Source organism: Quercus robur, chromosome 8, assembly GCF_932294415.1.
Source record: "Quercus robur chromosome 8, dhQueRobu3.1, whole genome shotgun sequence".
NCBI lineage: Eukaryota > Viridiplantae > Streptophyta > Magnoliopsida > Fagales > Fagaceae > Quercus > Quercus robur.
The window spans coordinates 29431536-29457751 of record NC_065541.1 but is presented as its reverse complement, the minus strand read 5'-3'; the positions used below and the strand labels follow the sequence as shown (position 1 = coordinate 29457751).

The following is a 26216-nucleotide window of genomic DNA, read 5'->3' as shown; positions in this document are numbered from 1 at the left end:
GAAACCTCTTTTATACAGGACATCTTTCATCAAGACGAATCTTGCTGCTTGGACCTTCAGTTTTCTTGCGGCTTCCTTCTCGTCTGGCAGGACACCGTTCTTTAAGTAGGAAACCAGTGGTGTGGTCTAGTTGTTCTCGAAGCCAATTTCCTGTACATTGTCGTGATCTATTAATGGATAGAACTGAACAAAAGAGAGTACGTTATTGGGGGTGATCATATGTTCTCCTGAAGCGGCTTTGGCAAAGCGATCGGCTTGCTCATTTTCTCCTTTGGGGATTTGGACGACTTTGGCTTTCAAGTCGCTTACTCTTTGTCTTACTTGATCAAGATACCTCTGCATCCTCTCGTTCTTGCATTCATAGTCTCCATTCACTTGATTAGTAACGACCTGTAAGTTGCAATAAATGATCACGCTCTCAGCCCTGGCTTGCTCATTTTCTCCTTTGGGGTTCTGGACGACTTTGGCTTTCAAGTCGCTTACTCTTTGTCTTACTTGATCAAGATACCTCCGCATCCTCTCGTTCTTGCATTCATAGTCTCCATTCACTTGATTAGTAACGACCTGTAAGTCGCAATAAATGATCACGCTCTCGGCCCCTGCTGCTTTGGCAAGATTGAGCCCCGCTACGAGTGCTTCATATTCCGCCTCATTGTTGGTAGTGGGGAAGTCTAGACGGACCATACACTCAACCGTGTCCCCTTCGGGTGATAGTAGTACGATGCCGGCCCTTCCGTCCTGTCTGTTGGATGATCCATCTGTATGTATGCTCCACTAGGGAACATCATCTGCCCCCTTGCACCCGTCGCTCGTAAATTCGGCTATAAAGTCCGCGATGATCTGTCCCTTGATAGCAGTTCTTGGTCGATACTGGATGTCAAACTCGCTCAGCTCGATGGCCCATAGTGCCAATCGACCAGCGGCTTCAGGACTACTCATTGCCCGTCTCAAAGGTTTATCGGTTAGGACGATCACCGTGTGGGCTTGAAAATATGGTTTAAGCTTACGGGTTGCCGTGACTAATGCGAAAGTGAGTTTTTCCATGGGCGGGTATCTTTCCTTAGCTCTGCGAAGCGCCCGACTAGCGTAGTATATGGGCTTCTGCACCCTATCCTCTTCTCTGATCAAGGCAGCGCTGATGGCAGCGGGGGAGATGGCCAAGTAGAGGAAAAGCTCTTCACCTGGTTGCGAGGGACTCAGCAGCGGTGGGGAAGATAGATAGGCTTGTAACTCCTCGAATGCTTACTAACACTTGGCAGTCCACTCGAAGGATTTCTTCAATGTGCGAAAGAAGGGTAAGCACCTGTCTGTTGCTCTTGACACGAATCTATTCAATGCCGCTATTTTGCCGTTGAGGCTTTATACCTCCTTCACATTTTTTGGGGGCGCCATCTCCATTATGGCTCGGATCTTGTCCGAGTTGGCCTCAATCCCCCTTTGAGACACCATAAATCCTAGGAATTTTCCTGCCGTCATCCCGAAGGCGCACTTTCCCGAATTGAGCTTCATGTTGTAGGAGTGAAGGGTGTTGAATGTTTCTCTAAGGTCTTCCAAGTGATCTTCCTCCCTTCAGCTTTTCACTAGCATGTCATCAACATAGACTTGAACATTTCTCCCGATTTGTTGCGCGAACATCTTGTTCATAAGCCTCTGATATGTTGCGCCTGCATTTTTTAGGCCGAATGGCATCACCTTATAACAAAAAAGGCCTTGGCTGGTTATGAATGAAGTTTTCTCCTAATCATCTTCGTGCATTTGGATTTGGTTGTAACCTGAAAAGGTGTCCATGAAGCTTAATAGCTGATGCTGAGCCGTAGAGTTCACCAGAATGTCGACCCGCAGGAGAGGATAGCTGTCCTTGGGGCAGGCTTTGTTCAGGTCAATGAAATCCGCGCACATTCTCCACTTCCCGCTAGCTTTCTTAACCATCACCACGTTTGCAAGCCAGTAGGGGTAATAAACCTCCCTAATGAAGCTCGCCTCCTGTAGTTTGTGGACTTCTTCCACTATGGCTCGATCTCACTCGGGGGCGAACACTCACTTCTTTTGTCGGACGGGTGGAAAGGAGAGCGATACATTCAGTCTGTGTACCATGACCAAAGGGTCTATTCCTGGCATGTCTTCATGGCTCCAGGCGAATACGTCTCGATTACTTCTGAGAAAGGCTATGAGCTCTTAACGGATTGCGGGATTAGTGAGGGTTCCGATTTTGGTCGTTCAGTCTAGATCGGAATTGTCAAGGGGTATCTCTTCAAGTTTCTCTACCGACTCCATCACCATCCAGTGCTCTTCTATATTCAGGGCCTGGACCTGATCCTCCATTTACATAATGGCTATATAGCATTCACGTGCGGCCACCTGACTTCCACGCAACTCTCCCACTCCATAGTCGATAGGGAACTTAATCATCAAGTGGTAGGTTAAAGTTACAGCCTTCCACGAATTGAGCATGGGTCGTCTGAGAATAGCGTTGTAGGCAGACGAGCAATCGACCACTAGGAATGTTACGTCCTTGATGATTTACTGGGGGTAATCGCCTACCACAACAGACAATGTGACCGCGCCCAGGGGGAATACCCGGCTCCCTCCGAAACCAACGAGCGGGGCATTTGTTGGAATCAATCATTCCTTGTTGATCCTCATCTGCTGGAACGCTGGGTAGTATAGGATATCTGCTTAGCTGCCGTTGTCAACCAGCACCCGATGCATGTTGTAGTCTCCTACCCGTATGCTGACGACGAGCGCATCATTATGTGGGTGGTGAAGACGTCGCGCATCTTCTTCTGAGAATCCGATAATGGGGCCTTTTTTCTGTGCTATCTTTGGCACGGTCCCCGTCAGCTGAACATTTTGTACCATCCTAAGGTAGGTTTTGCTAGCCTTTTTTTATGACTCGGCTACAGCTGTTCCTCCCATTATCATCCTTATGTCCCCTATGAGGGTTCTCGGTCGCTCATTCTCCCATCGGGGGTACTGGTCTTGTGGGGGTGGATCTGTTCTCTCCTTACTGACGAACTTCTGCAATTTTCCTTGTCTAATGAGGGCCTCGACCTGCTGTTTCAGGTCATCGCAATCAGCCGTGTCATGACCATGGTCACGGTGGAAGCGGCAATATTTATCCCTAGATCGCTTGTTGGGATCACCTTTCAGCCTCCCAAGGAACGTCAAAGCTCCTTTGTCCTTGATTTGCATTAGGACTTGGTCTATTGGGGTGATCAATGGGGTGAAGCTTGTCAATCTTCCTCCCAAGGGCTTAGGGCGCCTTTCATCCCTTTGGTCTCCTGTCCTTGCCTTCTTCAGGCCTTGGTCCTGCCGTGTGTCTTCTTGCCTTTCTCTTTTCTTGGGTTTTTCTTTTCAGGCTAGCGGCACGTCTTCAGCGTTCATATACTTGGTGGCCTTGTAAAGAACTTCTGACATGGTCTTCAGGTTGTTTTTGTACAAGGAGAACAAAAACTTCCCCGTCTTAAGCCCATTAGTGAATGCCGCTACAAGTATCTTGTCGTCAACTTCGTCGATCAAGAGTGCCTCCTTATTGAAGCAGGATATGTAAGATCTCAACGTCTCCTCCTCTCACTGCTTAATGCTCATCAAGCAAGTCGTAGACTTTTTGTATCTATGTCCCCCGATGAAGTACGTAGTAAATTGAGTGCTCAACTCCTTGAAGGTACTGATAGAGTTGGGTGTCAACCTGCTGAACTAAACTCTTGCCGCACCCTTCAGCGTTGTAGGGAAGGCCCTACACATAATTGCATCTACTACTCCTTGAAGGTGCATTAAGGTCTTAAAGGTCTCTAGGTGGTCTAGAGGATCCTTGACCCCGTCATAACTATCCATATGTGGCATGCAGAACTTACTCGGCAGGGGGAAGGAGTTGATGGAAGCGGTGAATGGCGAGTTAGTTCGGTTAACAAGGTCGTCAAGATCGCTGAACACTCTTCCCTTGAGAGCGTTCATCATTACTTCCATCTGTTCCTTCGTTGCCTGTATCTCCACAATAATTGGTGGCAGAGCCGTATCTGCAAGGGAGGGAAGGCTCATGTTTTGTCGCTCCGGTCTACTTGGGGCGTTACTGGCCTGTGGTCCCTCTTGATTCCTCCTTTCAGCGCTGGTTCCTTCTTGATCCGCTCCTTGGTTATTTGGTACTGCGTTTTTCTGGTTCAGCTATTCTTCCAGGTCGCGATTTTGTTTGGTAAGGCGCTCCACAGCCGTGGCGAGAGTCTTGACCTGTTTCTTAAGTGCGGTCGTGGGGGGTTCTTCTTCTTGAACGTCGTTAGTGGTTGCCATTGAGCGAGTGAGCACCATGCAACTCTTTTATCTGGGAAGCGATAATATGGCTTATAATCCGTGTTCCCCACAGACGATGCCAACTGATGATGCTGAAAAAATCACCAACAAGCCACATAGTACTCGCGCGCTCGAAGTAGCACCTGCACAACAAAAAAGAGAGGAGACCCAACAGAGAGCACTGGTGTGGTGCCGGCCAAATACCCTCCGAAGGTCAAGTTAGAACTATTCTCACAACTCTAGAGTGCTAGAGAGGGTAAATTATGCGTACCTCGATTTCTGAGGGTATTGGGGTTTTTATAGTAGTAGAAGGTTGGCCTCTCTTCCTTGGTATTGAAGTCTTTTCCTTATAGGACTCTACTTGAATATTTCCAAATGTGGTGAGCAAGATCTTTCCTTGTAGAGAAGATCTTCCTTCAGTGCGCGTATCTTCTGGAATCCCTTTTGTGCTAGGATTCCTATTTTCTTTGGGATTCTAGGATGATCCAGTCGTAGGTAGCAAGCACTCTTCATCCAAGGTTGTTACTGTATCTACTAGCGATGGGCCTTGGCGAAAGTTGGGCCAGCTCCTCGTCGGCCCATGAAATCGGATCCGTTAGGCCCATTAAATTAGGCCCGTCAAGCCATATTTTATCCCCTTCAATGTATATTATAAACCCATGTTAATTTGATTTATTTACCTGTTAAATATTATTACATAAGTTATATTAAATTAGTCATTAGTTAAATATATTTTGTTGGTTCAAGTTAGTTCAACTAGTAAAGTCTCTGATGGTTGATTAAGAAATATAAGTTCAATTCCCGTCTACACCAAAAACCAATTAGTTTCTTGGTTTGATGAGAGAGAGCTATCATGAGGAGTGGACGCGCCATAGGTTGAAACTCTCTAAAAAAAAGTTGAATATATTCCAAATTTATAATGAATATACTATTTATATATGTATATCTATAATTTTTGTATAAATTCTATTAAGTGTTTATGTATCTTACAATACACGATACAAAAAAAAAAAAAAAAAAAAAAAAAGGATTCACAATGCGATTCACATTTTAACAACTATGGGTGGTTGATCGGCATCTTCATTGAGGTTTATTGCCTTTGCTTGCTCAAAAAACAAAAGAGCCTTTGTAAAACCCTTTAAAAAAAATTTAAAACATTTTACCAAAAAAACTTCTTAAAATATTTTTACAAACTTACCAACTCGCACAACTTTCCCCTGAACACTCGTCATACATCCCCTACCCTCCACTTCTCTCCTCTCCAACTTCATTGAATTGTAGGGAAGTTATCATATATAAATATTTTTTGTCAGACTTTCCAATGCATTATATTGGTTAACGACTAGTTTATATCTATATGACTATATTTATATATACTATAAAACCAAAGTGTCTAACTTTTTGTTGAACTCATAATATGTTGACACATAAGCTTCAAAGGCCTAACATTTTTCCACCTCATTTTTTTATTATTTTATTATTTTTTAATTTCTTAATTTTCTGCCCAACCCATCTTTCTATTCTTCGACAACTTCATGGTCACAACTTAGTCTATATTTTATATTTATAAGGGTCCATTTGGTTGGGGGATAGAAAAAGTGGGAGGATAGAAAATGGGAAGGGGATGGAAAAGTGGGAGGATTAAAGAGATTTTAGTTTCCCTCATTTGTGTTTGGTTAGAGGGTAAAAAAAATGGAAGAATAAAAAGGAGAAATTACACTTTACCACCCTAAACTATACCTCATGTTACACTTTGCACTCTAAACTTATCGAATGCACTTTTTGCACCCTAAATTATGACCCTTGTTATACTTTACACCCTGATGTTAAGTTTACACTTTATCATTTTAAACTATACTCTTTATTACACTTTGCACCCTAAACTTTGAATTTTCATCGAAGTTAACAGTAAACTTAACGGTAAGGTGCAAAGTGTAACCAAAGTCATAGTTTAGGGTGCATAACGTGCATTCGAAAAGTTTAGGGTGCAAAGTGTAACACGAGGTATAATTTAGGGTGATAAAGTGTAATTTCTCTGAATAAAAAAATAGAATTTGTATAAATTTACTCTCATGCTCCTATTACATAACTTTTTTATATAAATATTTTATAGAGGAAAAAAAGTTTTGTTTTGGAATAAAATAAAATAGCCAAAGCATTCAACAAAGAACCCATTAAAAGAACCCATTAAAAGAAAGAAAGAAAAAAAAAGAACCCATTAAAAGAAAGAAAAAAAAAAAGTCAACGTTGATTTTAGTTTTGGGAGGAGAAGGATTAGATGTGTAATTTTCATCCAACCTTTTCTCCTCTCCATTTTCTCTCCAATTTGGGGGGATTGAAAAGTGGTGGGCTTGCAAAGAAAACAATCGAGGCCCACCATTTTCTCTCGCACAAAATCACCCCAACCAAACACCCCTCTCACCCAAAATCACTTTTATTTTCTCACCCCTATTTTTCATCCTCCTTATTTTCACTCCAACCAAACACATCCAATATCTATCTATAAATACTATAAGATTGAAGACGTTTGACCATTAGTTGGCTTCCTCATGTTGTGCTACTTAAACCTTGGAGCCTCCACAATTTTCCAAATCATTCTTAAGTTTTTAATTTAAAAAAAAAAAAAAAAACTAAATTGTAAATTCTACACAATTCACTTTGCAAACCTAATTCTAAAAGAAAAAAGAAAAAAGAATCACCTTTGCAAACTCCAACCACATGTCTGTTTGGATAACTTATTTTTTGCTAGCTTATTTTTCTATTCAACTTATTTTTGCTATTATTCATGAGCCTGACTACACTTTTTAGTACTATTCATAGGTCACACTGTACTATTTTAGCTAACTTTTACCTTTATATACAGTACTTTTAGTAAAAAGTTTTCAATTTTAGCAAAATAAGAAAATCCCAAACAGACCCTACATGTCTTTGAAAAACCCAAAACTGAATATTTTGCCAAAGCTTTGGAATTGTAAACTTAATTGTTGAACTTGACTCTGTGTTGTGGTTGAACTTATACTTAATTCCCCATCCAATGCTATTATGGAACCTTTATTGACCGACTACTAGAACCTCTATCAAACCATTCCCAACATGTGTGTGTATATATATTTGCTACGTAGATTAAGTGACTGTTTGGATTCGACTTCTTGCGTCCACGTTTAGCTTTCAATGCGTTTTAGTTCTTTTTTTTTTTTTTTGGTAGCCGCACTTGTTGACTTTTTGTCCGTGAACAGTGCATCCGTGCACTGTTCATGGAACCACAAATTTCACTTTTTAACAACTTTTTCATTAAAAATGGGTTCCACGGCACTATTCACACATTTAAAAATTATTTTGCTACAGTGTTTTCAGTTTTCAATTTCAGCAAAATAAGTTCTATCCAAACAGACCCTAAGCATGCGTACCACGAAGCAAATGATTGTACATACGCTCTTGCAAATCTAGGAATTACTTTACTGTCTCGTTATGCATCTTTTGTTGAACTACCAGATGTGGTGGAGCATTTGTTGGCCTTTGATAAGGCCGAACATGTTTATAACAGACTTATTAATATCTAATCAACTACTCCTTATTTAAAAATACGATTGTTGTAGGATTAGTTAAATTGATAAAATCATTAATGGTTAAAGAGATTTAAGTTTGAATTTTATCATGTCTACACTAGAAATTAATTGATGTCGGATAGTAAATTATAAAATGAGGATACCTACTCCTGGGGCTAAGCAAAACTACTTCTATGGTTCGTAATTTTGACGCACTCCAGTTAAAGGAAGGTTTGGTTGAAACATGAAAATACAAGGCAGATGATCAACTTCTTTAGGTGAAAGTTTTCCAAGTTTCAATAAAGCAACCATGTATTAGTACAAGATTTAAATCCATGAGTTTGGAAGTACATAAATTTTGGTAAAAGTCAACTTGCTTAACTTTGAATTTTATAATACGATTTCTTAAATATTATATAATATATATATATATATATATGGACCCAAACATTCTTCTTCTAAGCTTTATCATATAAATAAAAAAATCAACTTACTTATCGAGTTCCATAATATTATAATGTCAGATTATCATGATCCTTGATAGCACTTTTCCATAGAAGTAATAAAAACAACTATGCCATTTTGAGCTTTGGAGTCTGGAGCACACAAATTTCCTATGCATATAGGTCATCTTATCGGTTTCCAACCTAATTAACTGCTGAGCTGTGAGTTTTAAGAGTAGGGAAGATGGTGAGGCAACCAACACCAACCCTGCTCAGTCAATATTAGGTTCACCTGGAAAAGCTTTCCATTCCAAGTAACCCCATTTTCCTTCCTTCTTTAGTTTTCTTGAAGCACCCTCCCAACTTTCCAAACCCCACCAAAAGTCCCATTAGTTTGCAAAATCAAGGCAAGCCCATCCCAAAGAGCTGTTTAAGCTCAAAGCAAGCATGCCAAATATCTATATTGGCTTCTCCTGCTTTTTAATTTGTACGTTTGCAACAACCACAACTAGTTTGGTGTGTTAGTTCATCTCCTCTTCTTCACATATCCCATCTTAACATATCACATCTTACACTTTCTTTCTCTCACTCCCCTTTGTCTCTCTCAATGGAGTTGCCAGTTTCCGGTGGCCGGAGAATCCCATATAGAATAGAAACCAAAAATGTGTCCTACAAATTATGTGGCCTCTTTGATGAACTAAATTGGGTGTGTGGTTTTGAAACTCCAAAGAGAGCCCCTAATAAGTTCATTTTGAAGGGTGTAAATTGTGAAGCTAGGCCTGGAGAGATCACAGCAATTGCTGGTCCTAGTGGAGCTGGAAAAACCACACTGCTAGAGATTCTAGCCGGAAAGATATCACCAAGGAAAGTTTCAGGTCAGGTATTGGTGAATGATTGGCCTATCGAAGCTAAAATTTTTCGGAGAATATCAGGATATGTCACCCAAGATGATGCTTTGTTTCCATTACTTACAGTAGAAGAAACACTCATGTGTAGTGCTCTGCTAAGGCTAAGGGGTGGGAGAGGTGAGGCTGCCCTTAGAGTCAAAGAGCTAATGAAGGAGCTTGGGTTGGATCATGTTGCAGGTTCCAGGATTGGCGGAAAATCAAATCGAGGCATTTCAGGTGGGGAAAGGCGTAGAGTTTCGATTGGAGTTGATTTAGTTCATGATCCGGCTGTTATTTTGATCGATGAACCAACTTCAGGGTTGGATTCAGCCTCAGCTCTTCATGTGCTCTCATTGCTTAGAGCAATGGTGGTAAATCAGGGTAAGACAATTGTTTTAACCATCCACCAACCTGGTTTTCGAATCCTCGAGTTGCTTGATCGCATTGTTTTGCTTTCAAATGGATTTGTCATGCATAACGGATCGCTGGATCTTCTTGAGGAGAGGCTTAAGTTGGCTAGTCATGGCATTCCCCCACACGTCAATGTGCTTGAGTTCGCTATTGATGTCATAGAAAGCTTGGTTATTCAAACTTCAGAAACTCTCATTGACCAAAGTAATATTGAAGAACATAAAGATGAAGTTCTTAAAATGAGGAATGTTGCCTACCCCAACATTAATGGAGAAGAAAACCTTCTCTTCTACCCGAATTCTCGACTTGAGGAGGTTTTGATATTAGGACAAAGATTTTGCAACAACATATTCAGAACCACGCAACTCTTTGCCACAAGAGTCATACAAGCTTTGGTGGCCGGTTTAGTACTGGGGACCATTTTCATGAATGCAGGCAGAGAACAAGGGGGAGTGGCCTCACAAACCCGAATTGGGTTTTTCGCCTTCAGTCTCACCTTCTTGCTATCTTCCACAACAGAAGGCCTACCAATTTTCTTGCAAGAGCGAAGAATTTTGATGAATGAGATTTCAAGAGGAGCTTATAGAGTATCTTCTTACATTATAGCGAACACCCTTGTCTTTCTTCCTTTCCTTTTAATGGTTGGTCTTCTCTACACAACCCCAGTTTATTGGCTAGTTGGTTTAAAGAAGGACTTTAATGGATTCCTTTACTTTTCTATGGTGGTTTGGATGGTTCTATTAATGTCCAATTCTTTTGTAGCGTGTTTCAGTGCTCTAGTGCCAAACTTCATCATGGGTAACTCAGTGATTTCAGGGCTAATGGGCTCTTTCTTTCTCTTTTCTGGGTATTTCATATCAAAGGAAAACATACCTAGTTATTGGATTTTCATGCATTACTTGAGTTTGTTCAAGTACCCTTTTGAGTGTTTTATGATAAATGAGTATGGAGGAGAGCAAGGGAGGACCAAGTGCATACAATTTGTGGAAGGACAATGCAATTTGTATGGAAATGGGTTCCTAAGACAGCGAGATCTGAAAGAGTCACAGAAATGGAGCAATTTAGCTGTGATGTTGGGTTTCATCATTGGGTATAGAGTGCTTTGCTTTTTCATTTTGTGTTTCAGATGTTACAAAATCAGAAGCTAGATATACTCTACAATTCTTTTCAAAAAAAAAAAAAAGATAAACTCTACAACTTGTTTCAGCTCTTTTCTCTTATGTTTCCCATTCTTTTACTCATTTCATTAGGATGGTCAAAATAATGTACATCTTTATACGTATAATGTTTATTATTTGTATATGAGAATCACTTATATGATTCCTATCACTTCATCTCTAATACAAACTATCAGCTTCAATCCAAGTAAAATAACTGTTCTGAACATTTCCGTATCTTTTTTTTTTTTTTTTTGAGAATCCAACACTTCCATATCTATGATCCCTATAACTTGTACTTGAATGCTAATATATGAAACAGGATTTATATTCTCCCAAAGCACTTCAGTAGTCCTTTTTTTTTTTTTTTTTTGGAGGAAAAAGCGCTTCAGTAGTCAAAACTAAATTTGGATGCTTTTGTTCCTAAAAGTTCATTTTCTAGTTGAAGTTTAGAGTATTTTCTTGAATATTGACGTGCGAATGTCCAAATATCATTCTTTTACCAATGATCTTGTAGCCAATAATACTCTGTTTAAAAGTGGAGACTTGGATTCCATAGGTGCAGGGGTTTGTGCGGGTTAAGGGTAATACTATTACTTAAAGAAAGAAGGATTTGTGGGGCTGAGGGTGACATCATTTCTTGCCACCATCCGAGTCTGACTCTGAACATCTGATTATAGAATTTTTTTTATTTATTTAAATTCTATGTTGATGTTGTTTAGAAATTTAATGGATTACCAAAGATAGCAACGCTCACACCAAAATTTTCCATAAGGCTAAAGAGACGAATTAATATTTGAGAACATGTAAGAAATGGAGCATAGTAGTTTGAGGGGAATTGAAAATTCCCTATCCTAACAGACCCAAGTAAAAAGTGATCAGAGCAGGAGCAAGAACCGTGAGATGCAAACAAGTGACAAGGGTTGGGACCAATCTTGAATTCCAATCTTCAAATGAAAAATAAAAAAAGAAATAATACTCACCTATAGTATAATACATGAAAGCTTCCCAGAAGATATCATTCTATTGAACTACTTGCAACACCTTGCCAATTCACGTTACCAGTACTATCATTTATATTGGGTTAAAATAGATTGACCCTGTTAATTAATTTAATTACTCAAGTTGATTAATTAGATCAACTTACAAATAATAATGTGTATGCATAAACAAATCACCAAATAAACTAAATTGCAGTGGAAATTAAATTGACACGATGATTTGTTGACTAATAGGAAAAACCTCTCACAAGCAAAAACCCCATTAAGTGATTTTCAAATCACCACTCCCAAGAATCACTAATTAAGAATCAAGCGGTTACAAGTATAAGAAATTTTACCACTACTCAGGACTATCTGAAAGTATGAACCTACAATTGAACCTTTATACCAATTCTCAATTGAACTTGATTTTGTAGAGACTTCTTTTGCACGGATCTCAATACATGACTAACTCTTAGCAACTAATGTTTGTTCTTGAATGCGAAGCTCTTCACTTCAATACACGTTGAAGATTTGGAAGCACTTGGTTACAAAACGTAATAGTTTCACTAATAGTGTATGAGTTCTCTAATTGAGTTTTTGTGTCTTGTGATGACTTTAAAATCAAGTTTTTATATCCCCTAGAGGTTTAGTAAATGAAACTCTAGTAATCTAAGTTATCATGGGCCGAAAAACAAATCTGAGAATTCTGGATCTACGAAGCTCGATGATTGAGAGATGTCGAGACTAGTATCAAGATTCTTCATTTATTCTCGATAGATGCTAGTATCGAGACTAGTGTCGAGGTTCACTTTTCAGCTTTTTTTCACTTGTTTCTTGGTGCAGTCTTCATGTCTTCAATAATACTACTTGTCTTGTTTATTTAACATACTTCATGATATTCTAGAAATCACTTAAGAACTATCTAATTACAAGTAAAGTACGTTTTGTCAAAAAATATGCCAATACATGAAAAATATGACCCTAACAATTTATTTAAGAAAATATTTACACCATAGAAAGTCCCATAGAAAATAATATTGAGTTGTTGTTTAGTTAGCACTATAGATTCTTAGTAGGCCTTTCATTCATTTTGAATATTTTTATTGATTTTTTTTCTCTCAAAACAAATCAAGAAAAGAACATTGAAACAATAAATAATAAAATTGTGTACTCTAATTAATTGGTTCGGTCATATATTGAGTTGAAGGTCATGGTAGCAATTGAGGAGGAAATGTTTTCTGATGATGAAGAGGAATTATACAGCTTTCCTAAGCCTGAAGATGCCATGTCAGTCGAATTCTTCATTTCAGCCTTATATTTCTGGCCTCTATCAGCTTTAGCTTTTGGATGCATGAGATCAGAAAGCAGGCCTGGTTTTGTTATCTCCTTGTCATTTACATGTATTTCACCCAGTAGCATACCGACAACAGTGGACATAGATGGTCGAAGTTTTGGCATGTCTTGGGTGCAAAGAAGACCAATCTTGAGAAATCTGCAAGCCTCCTCAACATTGAAATCATCATTCAGTAATGCATCCACCAAACTCAGCAATTCTCCCTTCTCAAACATCCACCATGCCTGCAAAGAAGTAGTATCTCATTAATAAGTTTGTCACAATTCTAACTTTGCTTCCAGATAACAAAAACGAGGAATGGATGTATTTTTATTTTTCTCACAGCCACAACTATTCATTATGCAATTTGATTGGAGATAAAGAGACAAAATCATTAAGCTATTTATTTGGACAATGTTGTTGAATTACAGAACAGAGTTCTAAAATAGGACTAAAAAGATATGAAACCAATTAAGCCCTTGGTTTCCCTTTCTCACTTAGGAACGAAATTGCTGTTCTGGATTCATTCTCTTTATCATGACAGAATGTGCCAACACTTGATAATGATGATCTCCCATTTTCTGTTTAAAACTTCAACTGATATCAATTGAAAAACCAACACCCCCATTTGGATGGTGGATGAAAGAAGAAGAAAGTCAAGAAACCGATATAATTAGACATAAAATCAGATGATGAACTACAAAAAAAATAGTTGACCTGGGCCACTTGTGGCCAGTGAATCGGTTCTTATACACAACATATACTGGAACTTGATGTGCTGTTTTGACATGTTTATAACTTTATATTTCATCCTTTTCGTTACAGTAAATGAAACACGCATATGGTCCATATTCCAAGTGAAATCTCAACTCTCGTAAGTTTTTGTTAGGAAGCCTCGTCATAAAGGGCCTATCCATGCTGAACAGGTAAGCTAGTCTTTCCTAATGTTTGATTCGACTCATTTTTCTTTTACCTTTTGAATGAGAAACTTCAATTAAGAATTCTGAAGTAAATTGATATAAGGCATAGCATATTAAAGTATGGAAGAATGGATTCTGAAATGAGCATGATTTGGTTCCATAAGAAACGATGAAGGCCAGTAAACTCTAAAACGCTTAGGAAGTTTGGCAATTGATGGGAAGAATGTGGCTTTCCAGCTAGCTGATTGTGAAAATTCTAAATCTTAAGAAAGTAACTGCAGTCCATCAAAATGGATGTTATGGGTTCATGTTTGGTGTTCCAAGGATTTAACTAAATAATAAAAATAAATATGCAGAAAAAAGATGAAATATTTTATTCTGAAATTAAAACGACAACACTAAAGAGAGTAAATATAGGGATGAACCTTAAAGTTAACAGTGAGGCTTTCAGCTAAAAGCAGAACAAAAAGACAACTGGGGTAATCATGGACAAAAGTCTTGAAGAGAGCTCGTAAGTAAAAATATTTCCATAATTTAGTTTTGGAAAATCTGTTATAGTGACACAAAAGGATGTGGAGTGCTTTCCAGCCCTTTGGGACTTCCTTAAATGAAAAGAGTATATAATACCTTTGTTAGAATAATGGTTAAATGATTAAATTCACAATTTCCCAATAGCATAAGATTTTGGGACAATTGGAAATTTATTATGGTATCTGAGGAGGAGGTCTTGAGTTCAAACTCTATCTCCACTCTACCTCCCATTTAAAAAGCTAAAAATCTCACATGATGGCCTCACTTATTAAGGGCTTAAACTTTCAGAACAATTAGTAATTTATCAATCTCCATATGGGACTTCTACACCTAGGTAAAATTCAACACATGATCTTAAAACATCCACAGGTTAGTGGATGGAGTGGGCTCTCAGTGCTCAAGATGGCATAGAAGTCCTACATAGAGGTATTATATAATCTAAGATGTCTAGGCACTTCTGTTTAGAAGATTTTGTCGGTGAAGATTATATATCTACATATATAATCCTAAACTCAACACAAAATCAATAAAACATCCACAGATAAAGTTGACCGTCTTCAGTCCTCAGTCCTCACTCTTATTAGATGTGTTGCTTTGGAAGGAAGTCATGCATGTATGCATTGTATGCATGCAAAAGACTACTTTTTAAAATAAAATATATTAACAGTTTACCACTTATCACGCCTATCAATTTATCCTTTAAGACTCTATTATACTGGAAATAATTGGAGGAAAAACCCAAAGTCCTTACTTTTTCAAGAAGATATTGTTCTTCAGCAGGTAACCGCCTGTTTGTGTTACACCTCCCAGTAACAATTTCCAAGAGCAGAACACCAAAACTATAAATATCAGCTTTCCTTGTCACTTGACCTCGAATCGCATATTCAGGTGCCAGATAACCTCTACAAAAACCAAACAAAGGCACTTGAATGTTTGAACATAATCTACAGAAAATCGATAAATTTGGGGAAAAACAAATAAAAAAATCTACAAAAGAAAACAAAGAGTTTCCATATTGTTAGCAATTACATGTGTGACAGTTATACAAATAAAAACCTTTTATCTCATACAATATAGATATGTTTTGGCATTGCTCAATTTAAAAAAAAAAAAAAAATCATGTAACATGTCTTGCTATCCTGCCTTTGGTTTAATAAATAAACCATTATCCCACTTGATTGTGACTATATCAATTTCATTTGAAACAATTTTTCTCTCATATTATCTTTAGGTTAACAAAATTACTTTTTCATGTAGCATGTCTGATTATTCTGCCTTCAGTATAAAAAATAAAATAAAATAAAATTTATCCCACCTAATTGTAATTCTATTGATTTCACTGGAAACAATTTTTATCTCGTCTTTGGGTTAAGCACAAAATTATTTGATATTAAAAAAATGAAAACGGACTTAGTCAACTAACACATCTAAGCCAAAGAGGCCATCAGTATAACTTCATGTGCCAAAAGATCCAAATTAATCTTTAAACCTCAGTTTGGAGGCCAAATGGAGGTAGTCTTAAACAGGGCAAGGCAGAAATAAAAAATATATATATATTTTTTTTTTTTCGGGGCCAGAAGAAGATATATTAGATGATAGGCCCAAAAAAAAGGGATAGTAAGCATAAAATCCTAGAAATGATGAGACTGGGATTGTTACGGTAGTTCAGTCCGTTGACTGGACATGCTAGATCTACCATGTGAAAACATCCTGCCTTTCAACTCCTAATGACAGCACATGGAAAAACTTAGTCTACACCAGACCTTATTATAGGACAACCACCCCAACAATGTCTATACACTAAACATCTACAACCCAATTCAAGCAGCCTAGAATCATAGTTCTCTTGGCACAATATCATGCTGAAGATTATATACACAATTTAAGACGATAGAAATTGAATTTACAAACTTACGCTGTTCCAGCAACGCGCGTACTAACATGGGTCAGGTTAGGTGGAATGAACTTTGCAAGGCCAAAATCTGAAATTTTGGGCATTAAGTCTTTATCAAGGAGAATATTGCTTGCTTTGATGTCTCTATGAATAATATGTGGGCGGATGTCTTCATGAAGGTATGCAAGCCCCCGGGCAACACCAACGCAAATTTTACACCGTGTTTGCCAATTAAAATGGATGCTACTGTGGCCTCTACCTAAAAAGTAGAAAGGGGTTCTAAGATTAGTCATTACCTGGAGATTTAATGGATTCCAATGAAAGATAGATGTGAATTACCAAGAAGTGTTTGTGCAAGGCTATTATTCTCGAGATAGCCATATACCAATATCCTATGGTTTCCTTCCACACAGCAACCATACAACTTAACCAGGTTATCATGCTCTACTTCTGAGATCACCTTTATTTCTGTCAAAAATTCCCGAGCCCCTTGCCTTGAGTCACTTGACAATACCTTTAGAGCAGCCACAGTGCCATCTTTTAGAGTTCCCTACTCATTTATAAGAATTTTGGAAAAGGAAATCAATCATTAAAAGCATAAATAACATAGTAAATTGGTATGACCAGGTATATTCCTTTAAACAACATCGATAATCATATAAAATGTGCAATCACCTTATAGACAGAACCAAAACCTCCCTCCCCAATTTTATTTGCTGGACTAAAATCTTCAGTGGCAACCCGCAATTCCTTGTAACTGTACAGATTAATATTCTTGATGTCCGAAAGCCCTATAGACATATAAACCAATTAGAAGTTTTGGCATAGAAAAGCATTTCCAAATATATACACAAAGAATAAGTAGGATGTCAAATTGCGTGTCTGTTTTGCATGAATTTATGCTCATGCTCCAGAGAACACATGAGATAGTCAAAGACATGGTATAAGAAATTTAGATAGTTTAAAAATTCAGAAGATTTTGCTTAATTTATCCTAGAAAAAAACTGACATGACTGGAATCAAAGACTAACTATCAAGCCAGCTGAGCAGCAGGTGAGTTTAACAAATTACAAAAATATTTATCTTAAAAAACATATGTTAAGGGCTACTTAAGGCATAAATTTATAATAATTCAAACAAATGTAAACCTCTTTGTACATAATCCCAGCTAGAAATATTTGAGGTAAAAGTCAAAACTGCTGTTCCATACCCTATTTTAGAGCCAAAGTCAAGCTCCAACAAGCAAAGCAGTCCATCTGACAAAAAGAATGCAACTCCATTTTGTCTGATTATATGATCTTGGTGAGAGGTCAGAGATTGTCAAGATGTTAGAAAGAGGTCTACTATACACAAACAATAGGAGAACAACTATTGACTATTGAGCATCTGAACAGTGAGTCGCTATGGTTGCCTTTGAGTTGTTTTAGACTGTAAACAGGTTTAGAAATCAAAGTGGAACTTATAAGAAGAGAGCCTCTACCAGAGCACAAAATATTACTCCTTGGGATTTTAAAAATCTACTTTATGAATTTAAGATAAGTCTTACACTATATCATGGTAGAGAGCAGCAAATATAATAAAAGGAATTTTGTCCAAGTAACCAACATTGGCACAGACCATATCTGGATAGAAACCAGTCGAACAAGTATATGTACAAGTTAGCCATGTATATATGGCTTTCTCAGCTAAATTGATTATAGGAACAAAAGAATAAAATTATTAAAATGTGTACCTTCATCAGCTTCGAATGTTTGTTTAGCTGAGGACGCTTTTTTTTTTGTAAAACAGAAAGAGAAACAAGTCATCACAAACTGCTTACGTCTATCAATACCTCCAATCAATCAAACCCCTGCCATGTCAAATAAACCATTGAACATAAACCTGCCATCATGTAACTGTTTACTACCAAAATCTTGGTAAGGAATATTTCTGCTACGAGGAAGGAAAAATAGGGATTGCAAAAGTCATTTGCTACATAAACAAGAGCCCTAAGCAAGGACTAGAGTTATGAAATGTCTAAAATGCATGGTTCTTTAATCAGCATATACTTTTTTAATGAATAAAAATAATCTATTAAAAATAAAGGACAAGTTAAATAATACAGGATGTGTAACCATTTCCAATTACAATCTGAAATTCAACAAATCTAGGAAATCTTAAAAGGATACAATAAGGATGTTGCCTAAGGCATTCATCAAATCATACAAAGAAAGTAACACAGACTGTTTGATAATGTGAATAGGACATTCAGCACCATCAATAGTCCTGCTATTCCTTTTATGTGTATATCTATCTAGCAAAAAGAATTATAAAATGGCTGCCCACGACATTGCAAATAGCCACTTCCTAACTACAGTCTATCTGTTAAAGAATGTTGGGGTTTAACATGCACACATATTTATCTAAACATATAATCCTTTAACCTATAGCCTCATCATCATGTCTGTTCTCAACCAATATTTACTACAAAAGAAAAACATATATATCAGCATGGAGGATGATGTACCAGGAGATGTCAAATATAAACCATTGAGAACCTTAGGGTTTATTTTTTGGAACTGAATATGTTCAGAGCACAAGTAAGCTATATCCAAAATCCACTTAAGAATCACCCTTTCCAGGAATTTGGAATCTTATTCATCCAGTAGTCTTTGAGTTAAATACTTCAAACACATTGGAAGCTAACATTCTGTATTAATACAGGATATGCATTTTACAAATATATTAGCAACAGGGTCTGGAAGCTCATTCAACCACATGCTCAACACTAATGCCTTTGATTATTATACATTACAAGCCCAGTTTATGCACCACCACAAACAGCCGCTCCAACAAATCACTCACCCCACAGATCATCAGAAATCAGACCCACGCCAAAATCAAATCCAAAACTCATTCTTGCCAACTCAGACCCACAACAAAATCAAACCCAAAAAACGTTTTTTCCATCTTTTTTTTACACTTCTTCCCAACTCAGACCCATGAAAAATCAAACCCAATAACCGTCGTCCACCCAGATCCACCACTCATGCAAATTCTCCAATTACTGCCCAAAGTAACTTCTACAAACAAACGCATATTTGGGAGTGCTTTTAGGAAAAAGGTAAGAAACCCTCAAACATCTTGCAGAACAGAGATCAATAAACTGAATTCCCTTTCCCAACACAGCCATGAGACACAAAGAGATACAGTTTTTGGAAAACATGGTGTGAGCTATGGAACAAGTTCACATTACAATCCTTACATGTATAATTGCAAAGGCACCCCATTCCATGTGAACTTTTTAAAAAATTATCAAAAGTCCATGTAATCAAATAATTGAAATTAATACCCAAACCCATGGTATGATTTTCACTAAAAAATTATGAATTTTAAACAATAGACTTCAAATAGTCCTATCCAGATGGTGGACAAGGTTGTCATATTATAGCATACAAGAACAGCTTAATCTATAATTAGACCAATTAATAATAAATACAACCATGATGATGAAGAACAATTGTAAATATTAAACAACCATGGGATTTTTTATCACATTATTTGAGCTTTTTTTTTTTGGGGGGGGGGGGGGGGGGGGGGGGGGCGGCGGGGGGGTTGACCAAGATTCAGAAATTGAAACTGTTCCTTTCCTCACACTTACCAAAACCAGCACACTACATGTAATCTAAGCTATGAAACACCCATAATTGCTTCTCAAGCTGCATGAGCAACCTCTTAAGACTACAATTAGTGAAATACACAATTGACATAGAGAATTTAGATGTCACAATTAAAAGAAGCACAGAACACAACATAAGAATGAAGGTAATATAGTATCAAGAAACTAATTACTTAGTTTGGTTGTTGAGAAAAATGAAGAAAAACCCCAAAATATAAAATCTTTGACTTAAGCTATTGATTTTATGCAAAGAAAACAACAAAAAAAGAGAAGACCCAGAATTTGATCTTATATAATAGTCTTACTTCATTTAGAGAAAACAAACAGACAAAATAGCACCATTTCATTCAAAATGGAAAGATGTGAAGATTGAAGATTGAAGAAGCTTTACCTTAGGAACTGTAAAGAGCAGGAGAGAGAATTCCTGGTTTGGTGAAAAGGCTTGGTTTTACTTTCCAACAGTACGATAAGTTTGTGATATTATTATTTCTTTCTTTCAAACAAGAGTTCAATGCTATTCTGGCGTTGTAAAACTAAAATAACACCCGATTCTGTAAGGAACCAACTCAAACTGGAATCAATAATAATAATATCACCGTCTCATTCGTTGTAGTAATATTATTATTATTAAATTTATACAATGTGTTGTTTGTTTGAGTTTGACCCAGAAATTTTTAAGTCCAACGATTTATGATGTGATGCTTTTCGGCTTTTTTTTTTCTTTTTGTATACAGTTTGGACATCAGCAGCTATGAGCAAACGGGCTCCACGCGGGACAACTTTTAGGAAACGTAAAGATCGATCAATTTAAATTTCCTCACACCCTTTTATCAGCAAAACGAAACTAGTGTAAAATAAATTACTGTATGCTGTATCTCGGAAAGATACTTTGAGCAACAATTTTCTTCAACGTTGAAATTTATGAGTTCTTAATAAAGTAAGGTAATTCAAAGTTTTCCTATAATTTTGAACTTGGATTTTTATGCATCCAAGTTTTTAGTTCAAATTTTATGAATGAAAATGTCATTTTACAAATTATAATTAAATCATGTTAACAGGTGCTCTTAAAAAAATTGTTAATAAACCATTTTAGAAAAATTTTGACACCACTTTTATTACCACTTTTATTAGAAATATAAAAAAGGAGCCAAAAAAATAAATATTTTTATATTTTCCTATAAAAAATTTCTAAAAATGTATTCTAATAAATACTCGTAGGGAATCCATTAAGTTTTCCCATCATAATTATATAATATTATTATTGTCATATCACTTATAGTTATGTACTCCCAGAATACCATAAATGCATATTCCCTCTCTTACATAAATGATGGGTCCTACCATGAATTTAATTAGTGAGACCTACCATTCATGTGAGAGTAGAGAATATACATTTATAGTATTCCGGAAGTACACAATAATTTCCCCCCATAGTTACTACTCTTCCTACTATCAAGTTATCATCATCACCATAATTCCCACTAAAATTAATCATATACGTGTAGAACTTGCTCATCCAATTGACCCTATTTAACCTAATGGGTTTTGATGGGTAACCAGAAAATGAGTCATCGTCCATAAGAGTTGTCTAAGAGAGAATGAAGAAGATGGATCCAAGAGAGAAGATAAGCTCGTCTAAAGGAAAACAAATCATCTAAGGAAAAAGCACATAGACGAAGGATAAACACTTAGTGTGTGTTTGGGTAAAATACAAAAACTACCTTTGAAGTTTGGGCTAATGACCTACCCAAACTTTTCAAAAATATCTAATTTACCCCCTAAACATAAATGTACTTAACGATGTTTGAAAGTTTCTCTGCTATTCGAAGTATTTTTCTACTTCATTCTCTATCTCTAGTTTTTTCTACTTTATTCTCCATTTTTGGCTATTATTCATCTATTATTTACTACCAAAACACTCTCTCATGCATATGATTACTACATTATAATCATTGTGGAACTGCATTGTGACAATCAAACTTATTATAAATTAGTTTTTGGATACAGGAGCACAAATAGTGTCAAGTGTGATTTGTGCTTAGGGAACAAATTGGATATTTTTTAAAAGTCTAGAAAGTGCTTGGAATTAACCCAAATCTCATAGGAGGTTTTTGTATTTTACCTTCTTTTTTTTCTTTTCTTTTTTTTTCTTTTAAATGCAATTATATGCAAAGGGCATTAAATTTTTCATTATGAAGGCTATAGTTGTATTTAAGAACAACCACTATTTGTACGTGGGTTGACGTAATTTCCAAATGGTCGAACCTAATAATTTATCTACACATCATAGAGGTCACCGATTTATATAAACTGTGGGCTCTAGTTGTTCACTTCCCACATAGTTTTTCACTTGCATTTTTTTCCTTTAGATTCCAACTGCATCTCCACGGTGGGTGTGACAGTTGCTCTAGGCTCTCCGAGAGAGTGAGAGAGTGAAATAAGAGGAGAGAGAAGATTTTATCTTTTTTTTTTTAATTAGGAAAATATTGATTTTTATTTTATTTACTTATGTGTATTTTTTAAAGAGGTAACCTATCTTAATTAGGAGAAGGTATTTGGTATCAAATGATACCATGTCAGCGGTATCAAAATCCAATAAGTATGAGATATGTCAATAAAAAATAACTAACCCAATAACCCGCTAACAAATGAAAGATATGTGTTAGTCGGTAGTTAATTTGCACACATATCTCTTATTTATTAGATTTTGATAGGATGACATGATATCATTTGATATAAAATACTTTTTCCTTAATTAGACCATTTGTAAATTTTATAGGCTTATATGGCACTTAACGACTACCTCTTCAATGGAAATGGATGGAAGGGTTAAATCCAAACATTACTCTCTTTTTTTTTTTTTTTGGCTAGAAAGAAATAAATCCAAACATTGCGTAAAGATAAAGGTGTGGAGCCAAAATTTGAAACTTTAGAAGACAAAATCAAAATTATCACAAACTTTAAGGGTGTAAATTGCAATTTAAGCTTCCTATAATTACACTCTAGGTCTTATTAATAAATTATATCCCAAAATTTTATTGTACATGCAACCCCTTCATTAAAATATTCGTAGTAATACAAAGTCACGAATGTTGACTGCCACTTTGAAGATTATTACATCTTAATCCTTGAGTACCCAGTTTAATATATGTTCCATCAACATTAAATGTGACTACCTAACATACTGAGATTTTGATCATGACTATAGATCTCACTATTGATATAACAAAGCAACCTACACCTCATGATCAGGTTCATTATTCTCTCATGATTTAGAGTTGATGTAAATAGAAGTCGTGAGATTTATTATTTATTTGACAGTCGTTAGGAGAATAATATATCTTACAGCGGTCTAATTCAATATGTCTTAACTCTTAAAACATATCAACATATCAACTAGAAGTATCCACTTCCATGATTAAGACAAAATTATCTTAGTTGATATGTTATAGTTTTCACAGATGAAATGCCCAATTTCATCACCTACTATGAACTAAAATTCTGAATTTACAAAGAACTTGTGATTTATATCTTCTGTGACTAAATCACATACTATACATCTCATGGATAAAGATAATGTCTCATTAGTTCATTTATAAATAGTTTCATATAATTAAATAATTTAATTATTTATGACATGCCAATAAATTAGATTTTAGGGCATAAACCCCAACAATCTCCCACTTACTCTTAAAGACAATTTACCATATATCCAACACCTATCTCCCTTTAAAGTAATTCATAGTCACTCTAAGGCAAGGTTTAGAAACAAGTTTCAACCGGATTTATTGCATAAATTATCTTTTCTACTACTACTTTTTACGTACTCATATTTCTCTAATGAGAGAATACTTACACTTAATGTGTATCTTCACCACCTAGGATGAATACATATCTTGAAGTCCAACTTCATAAATCACAATCAAACTACAAGTCAATATTTGTACATCCAGTAGCCATCAAAGCTTCACTTTGGTGGACAAGCATATAACCCTCATTCTCCTAAGATATTTGATATATGATTTAGTCCTACTAAATTATGTGATCTTTGATTCAATTGATATTTGCTTACCATGCTCACCGCAAAATAGACATTTAGCTTAGTATTTAGCATAGCATAAAGACTTCCTATCGATTTGGTATAAGGAACCGTCTTAATATGCTCTTCCTTTTATATGTCTTAGGACTATAGTCCTTTATAAAGGAACTTCAAACTTAAAAGGAAAGAATCATTTCTTGAAGCTATACTTGGTTAGAATCTAATCTATTTAAGCATTTTGAGATAGATCCAACATCCTAATTTCTGAATTTTAACAAAGTTTAATTCTTAGAATGTGACTAGTCTTTCTCAAGTACTTTATATCAAACTGGACTAGTGTAGACACTCAATTTGCACCCATGATTTAATCAAGGAGAATGACTTGAATAACCATCCATATACCCCAAAAATCATAATTGCATCACATGCGTCAATTTGTTCTTGCATTACATGCATCATTTTGTCTTTGTATTACATGCATCATGTCATTCATTACATATCATAAAAATGATCATGAGATTCTAATGGTCGCAACGGTGTTTCCGGTTTTCAAATTGCACCATCGGATTGAAAGATATCACATGATCAAGTTTGCACGGTCAACATGCATTGCGTCTAGGTAAGGTTGACCACACATGATTAGTTTAAATTAATTCTGATTGGTTAAACCATTAAAATTATTTAAATAATTCTGTGATTGGTTGATAATTAGTGTTTAAAGTAGGATTGCATGCATAGGAATACAATGGATGATTGAATAACAATAAAATTGTGGATAATCTGAACTTTATCAAGATTTATTTTAAGGTATTTATCTACAATATAATTGTTCTTAAATAGCTTGAATTATCCAAAAAAAAAGAGATAAAAATCATAGATGAAGAATGAAAACACGTCTAGGTACAAGGACCGGTCAAAAAACCCTAAAAAATGAGTCCAAATGGCACTCGAACACGAAAGAGTGTTTGGTGTCCAAAGGCCAATTCGGCAATTTTGGAGTGCCGAATGGCACTCTAAAAGGGCCAAATTTCCATGTTTTGGGCTTTGGCCATTCAGGTGACGATAAGGCACATCCTTTTCGATCTTTCACAAAAGGATGCGTCCGGATTCACATCCTAATCGTCCGTGCCTATTTTTTAAAGTCCTCTGACCTCTATAAATAGAGACCGAACCTTATAATTCAGCACTTTTTTTACGCTCTGGGAGGCACACGTTTTGAGGCTTTCAAATTGTTGATATTTGCTGATCCTTTTTAAGATTTGCTACAAAAATTAAGGTTTTTAGGTTTCAAAGATAACTGAATAAGTTTCTTTGAACCGTAAAACATCCTCTCAAGAACAAGGAGTGCTCATGCAAGAGGTTGTTATCAATCACTCTTTCTTTTTCTTATGCTTCTTGTTTATAATGATGAATGTTTTTTTTTTTTTAATCTATGAATTATTAATCATTGTTTTGTTTAAAGCATGATTGTTTTTATGCAATTGTTATAATCTCTTTCTTGAATATCAATAATCTGCATGTGAACAACTCTTTTTCTTAAAATAAAAACAGATTTGCATCTTCCTTAGATGTAGATTTGAATTTTTCTTCACAATAAAATAGATCTGCATCTTCCTTAGATGTAGATCTGAATTTTTCTTCATAATAAAACATATCTACATCTTCCTTAAATGTAGATCTGAATTTTTCTTTAAAAAACAACAGATTTGCATCTTTCTTAGATGTAGATATGGATTTCTCTTAATCAAAACTGGTTTGTGTCTTCATTAGATGCAAATCCGAACATTTTTTATCAAAAAAATTGATTTGTATCTTCCTTAGATATAGATTTGATTTTTTTTTAATGCATGCAGATTTTTGAAATAAAGAAAAGGATAAAACATGATTGTGTTTGTGTTTGGTTTATTTAATTCATGTTGCATGAATTTAAATTATTAGTGAAACTCTCTTCTTAAATTTTTTTTTTTCATTATTTTAAAACATATAAAAAATAGATCTGATTTTTCTATTGTCAAAAACCCTTTTTTTTTATTATCATAAAAATAGATCTAATCTTTTATAAATCAAAAAAACCATTTTTTTTTTAATTCTTGAAAATAGATCTAATATTTTTCAAATCAAAAGACTTTGT

General features: G+C 35.9%; 2 protein-coding genes across 3 annotated transcripts; one reads left to right on the top strand and one right to left on the bottom strand.

The window, feature by feature from the left end:
• The first annotated feature begins 8452 nt into the window (after positions 1–8452).
• LOC126695145 (ABC transporter G family member 10) lies at positions 8453–10956 on the top strand. The gene has a single exon (XM_050391788.1). It carries the CDS (start codon positions 8880–8882, stop codon positions 10716–10718), a length of 1839 nt encoding a protein of 612 aa, XP_050247745.1. The 5' UTR covers positions 8453–8879; the 3' UTR covers positions 10719–10956.
• A 1909-nt stretch (positions 10957–12865) lies between these two features.
• LOC126695143 (cold-responsive protein kinase 1-like) lies at positions 12866–20679 on the bottom strand. Of its 2 annotated transcripts, none has more exons than XM_050391787.1 (7): positions 20438–20679; positions 18121–18269; positions 17064–17179; positions 16728–16938; positions 16410–16647; positions 15246–15396; positions 12866–13288 (listed from the first exon to the last, which is right to left on the bottom strand). In XM_050391787.1, the coding sequence occupies exons 2-7, from the start codon at positions 18191–18193 to the stop codon at positions 12887–12889; spliced, it is 1191 nt and encodes a 396-aa protein (XP_050247744.1). In that variant the 5' UTR covers positions 18194–18269; positions 20438–20679; the 3' UTR covers positions 12866–12886. The 2 variants fall into 2 exon arrangements, with proteins under 2 accessions (XP_050247744.1, XP_050247743.1); XM_050391786.1 differs by having other exon boundaries at positions 18121–18237.
• Positions 20680–26216: the final 5537 nt, after the last annotated feature.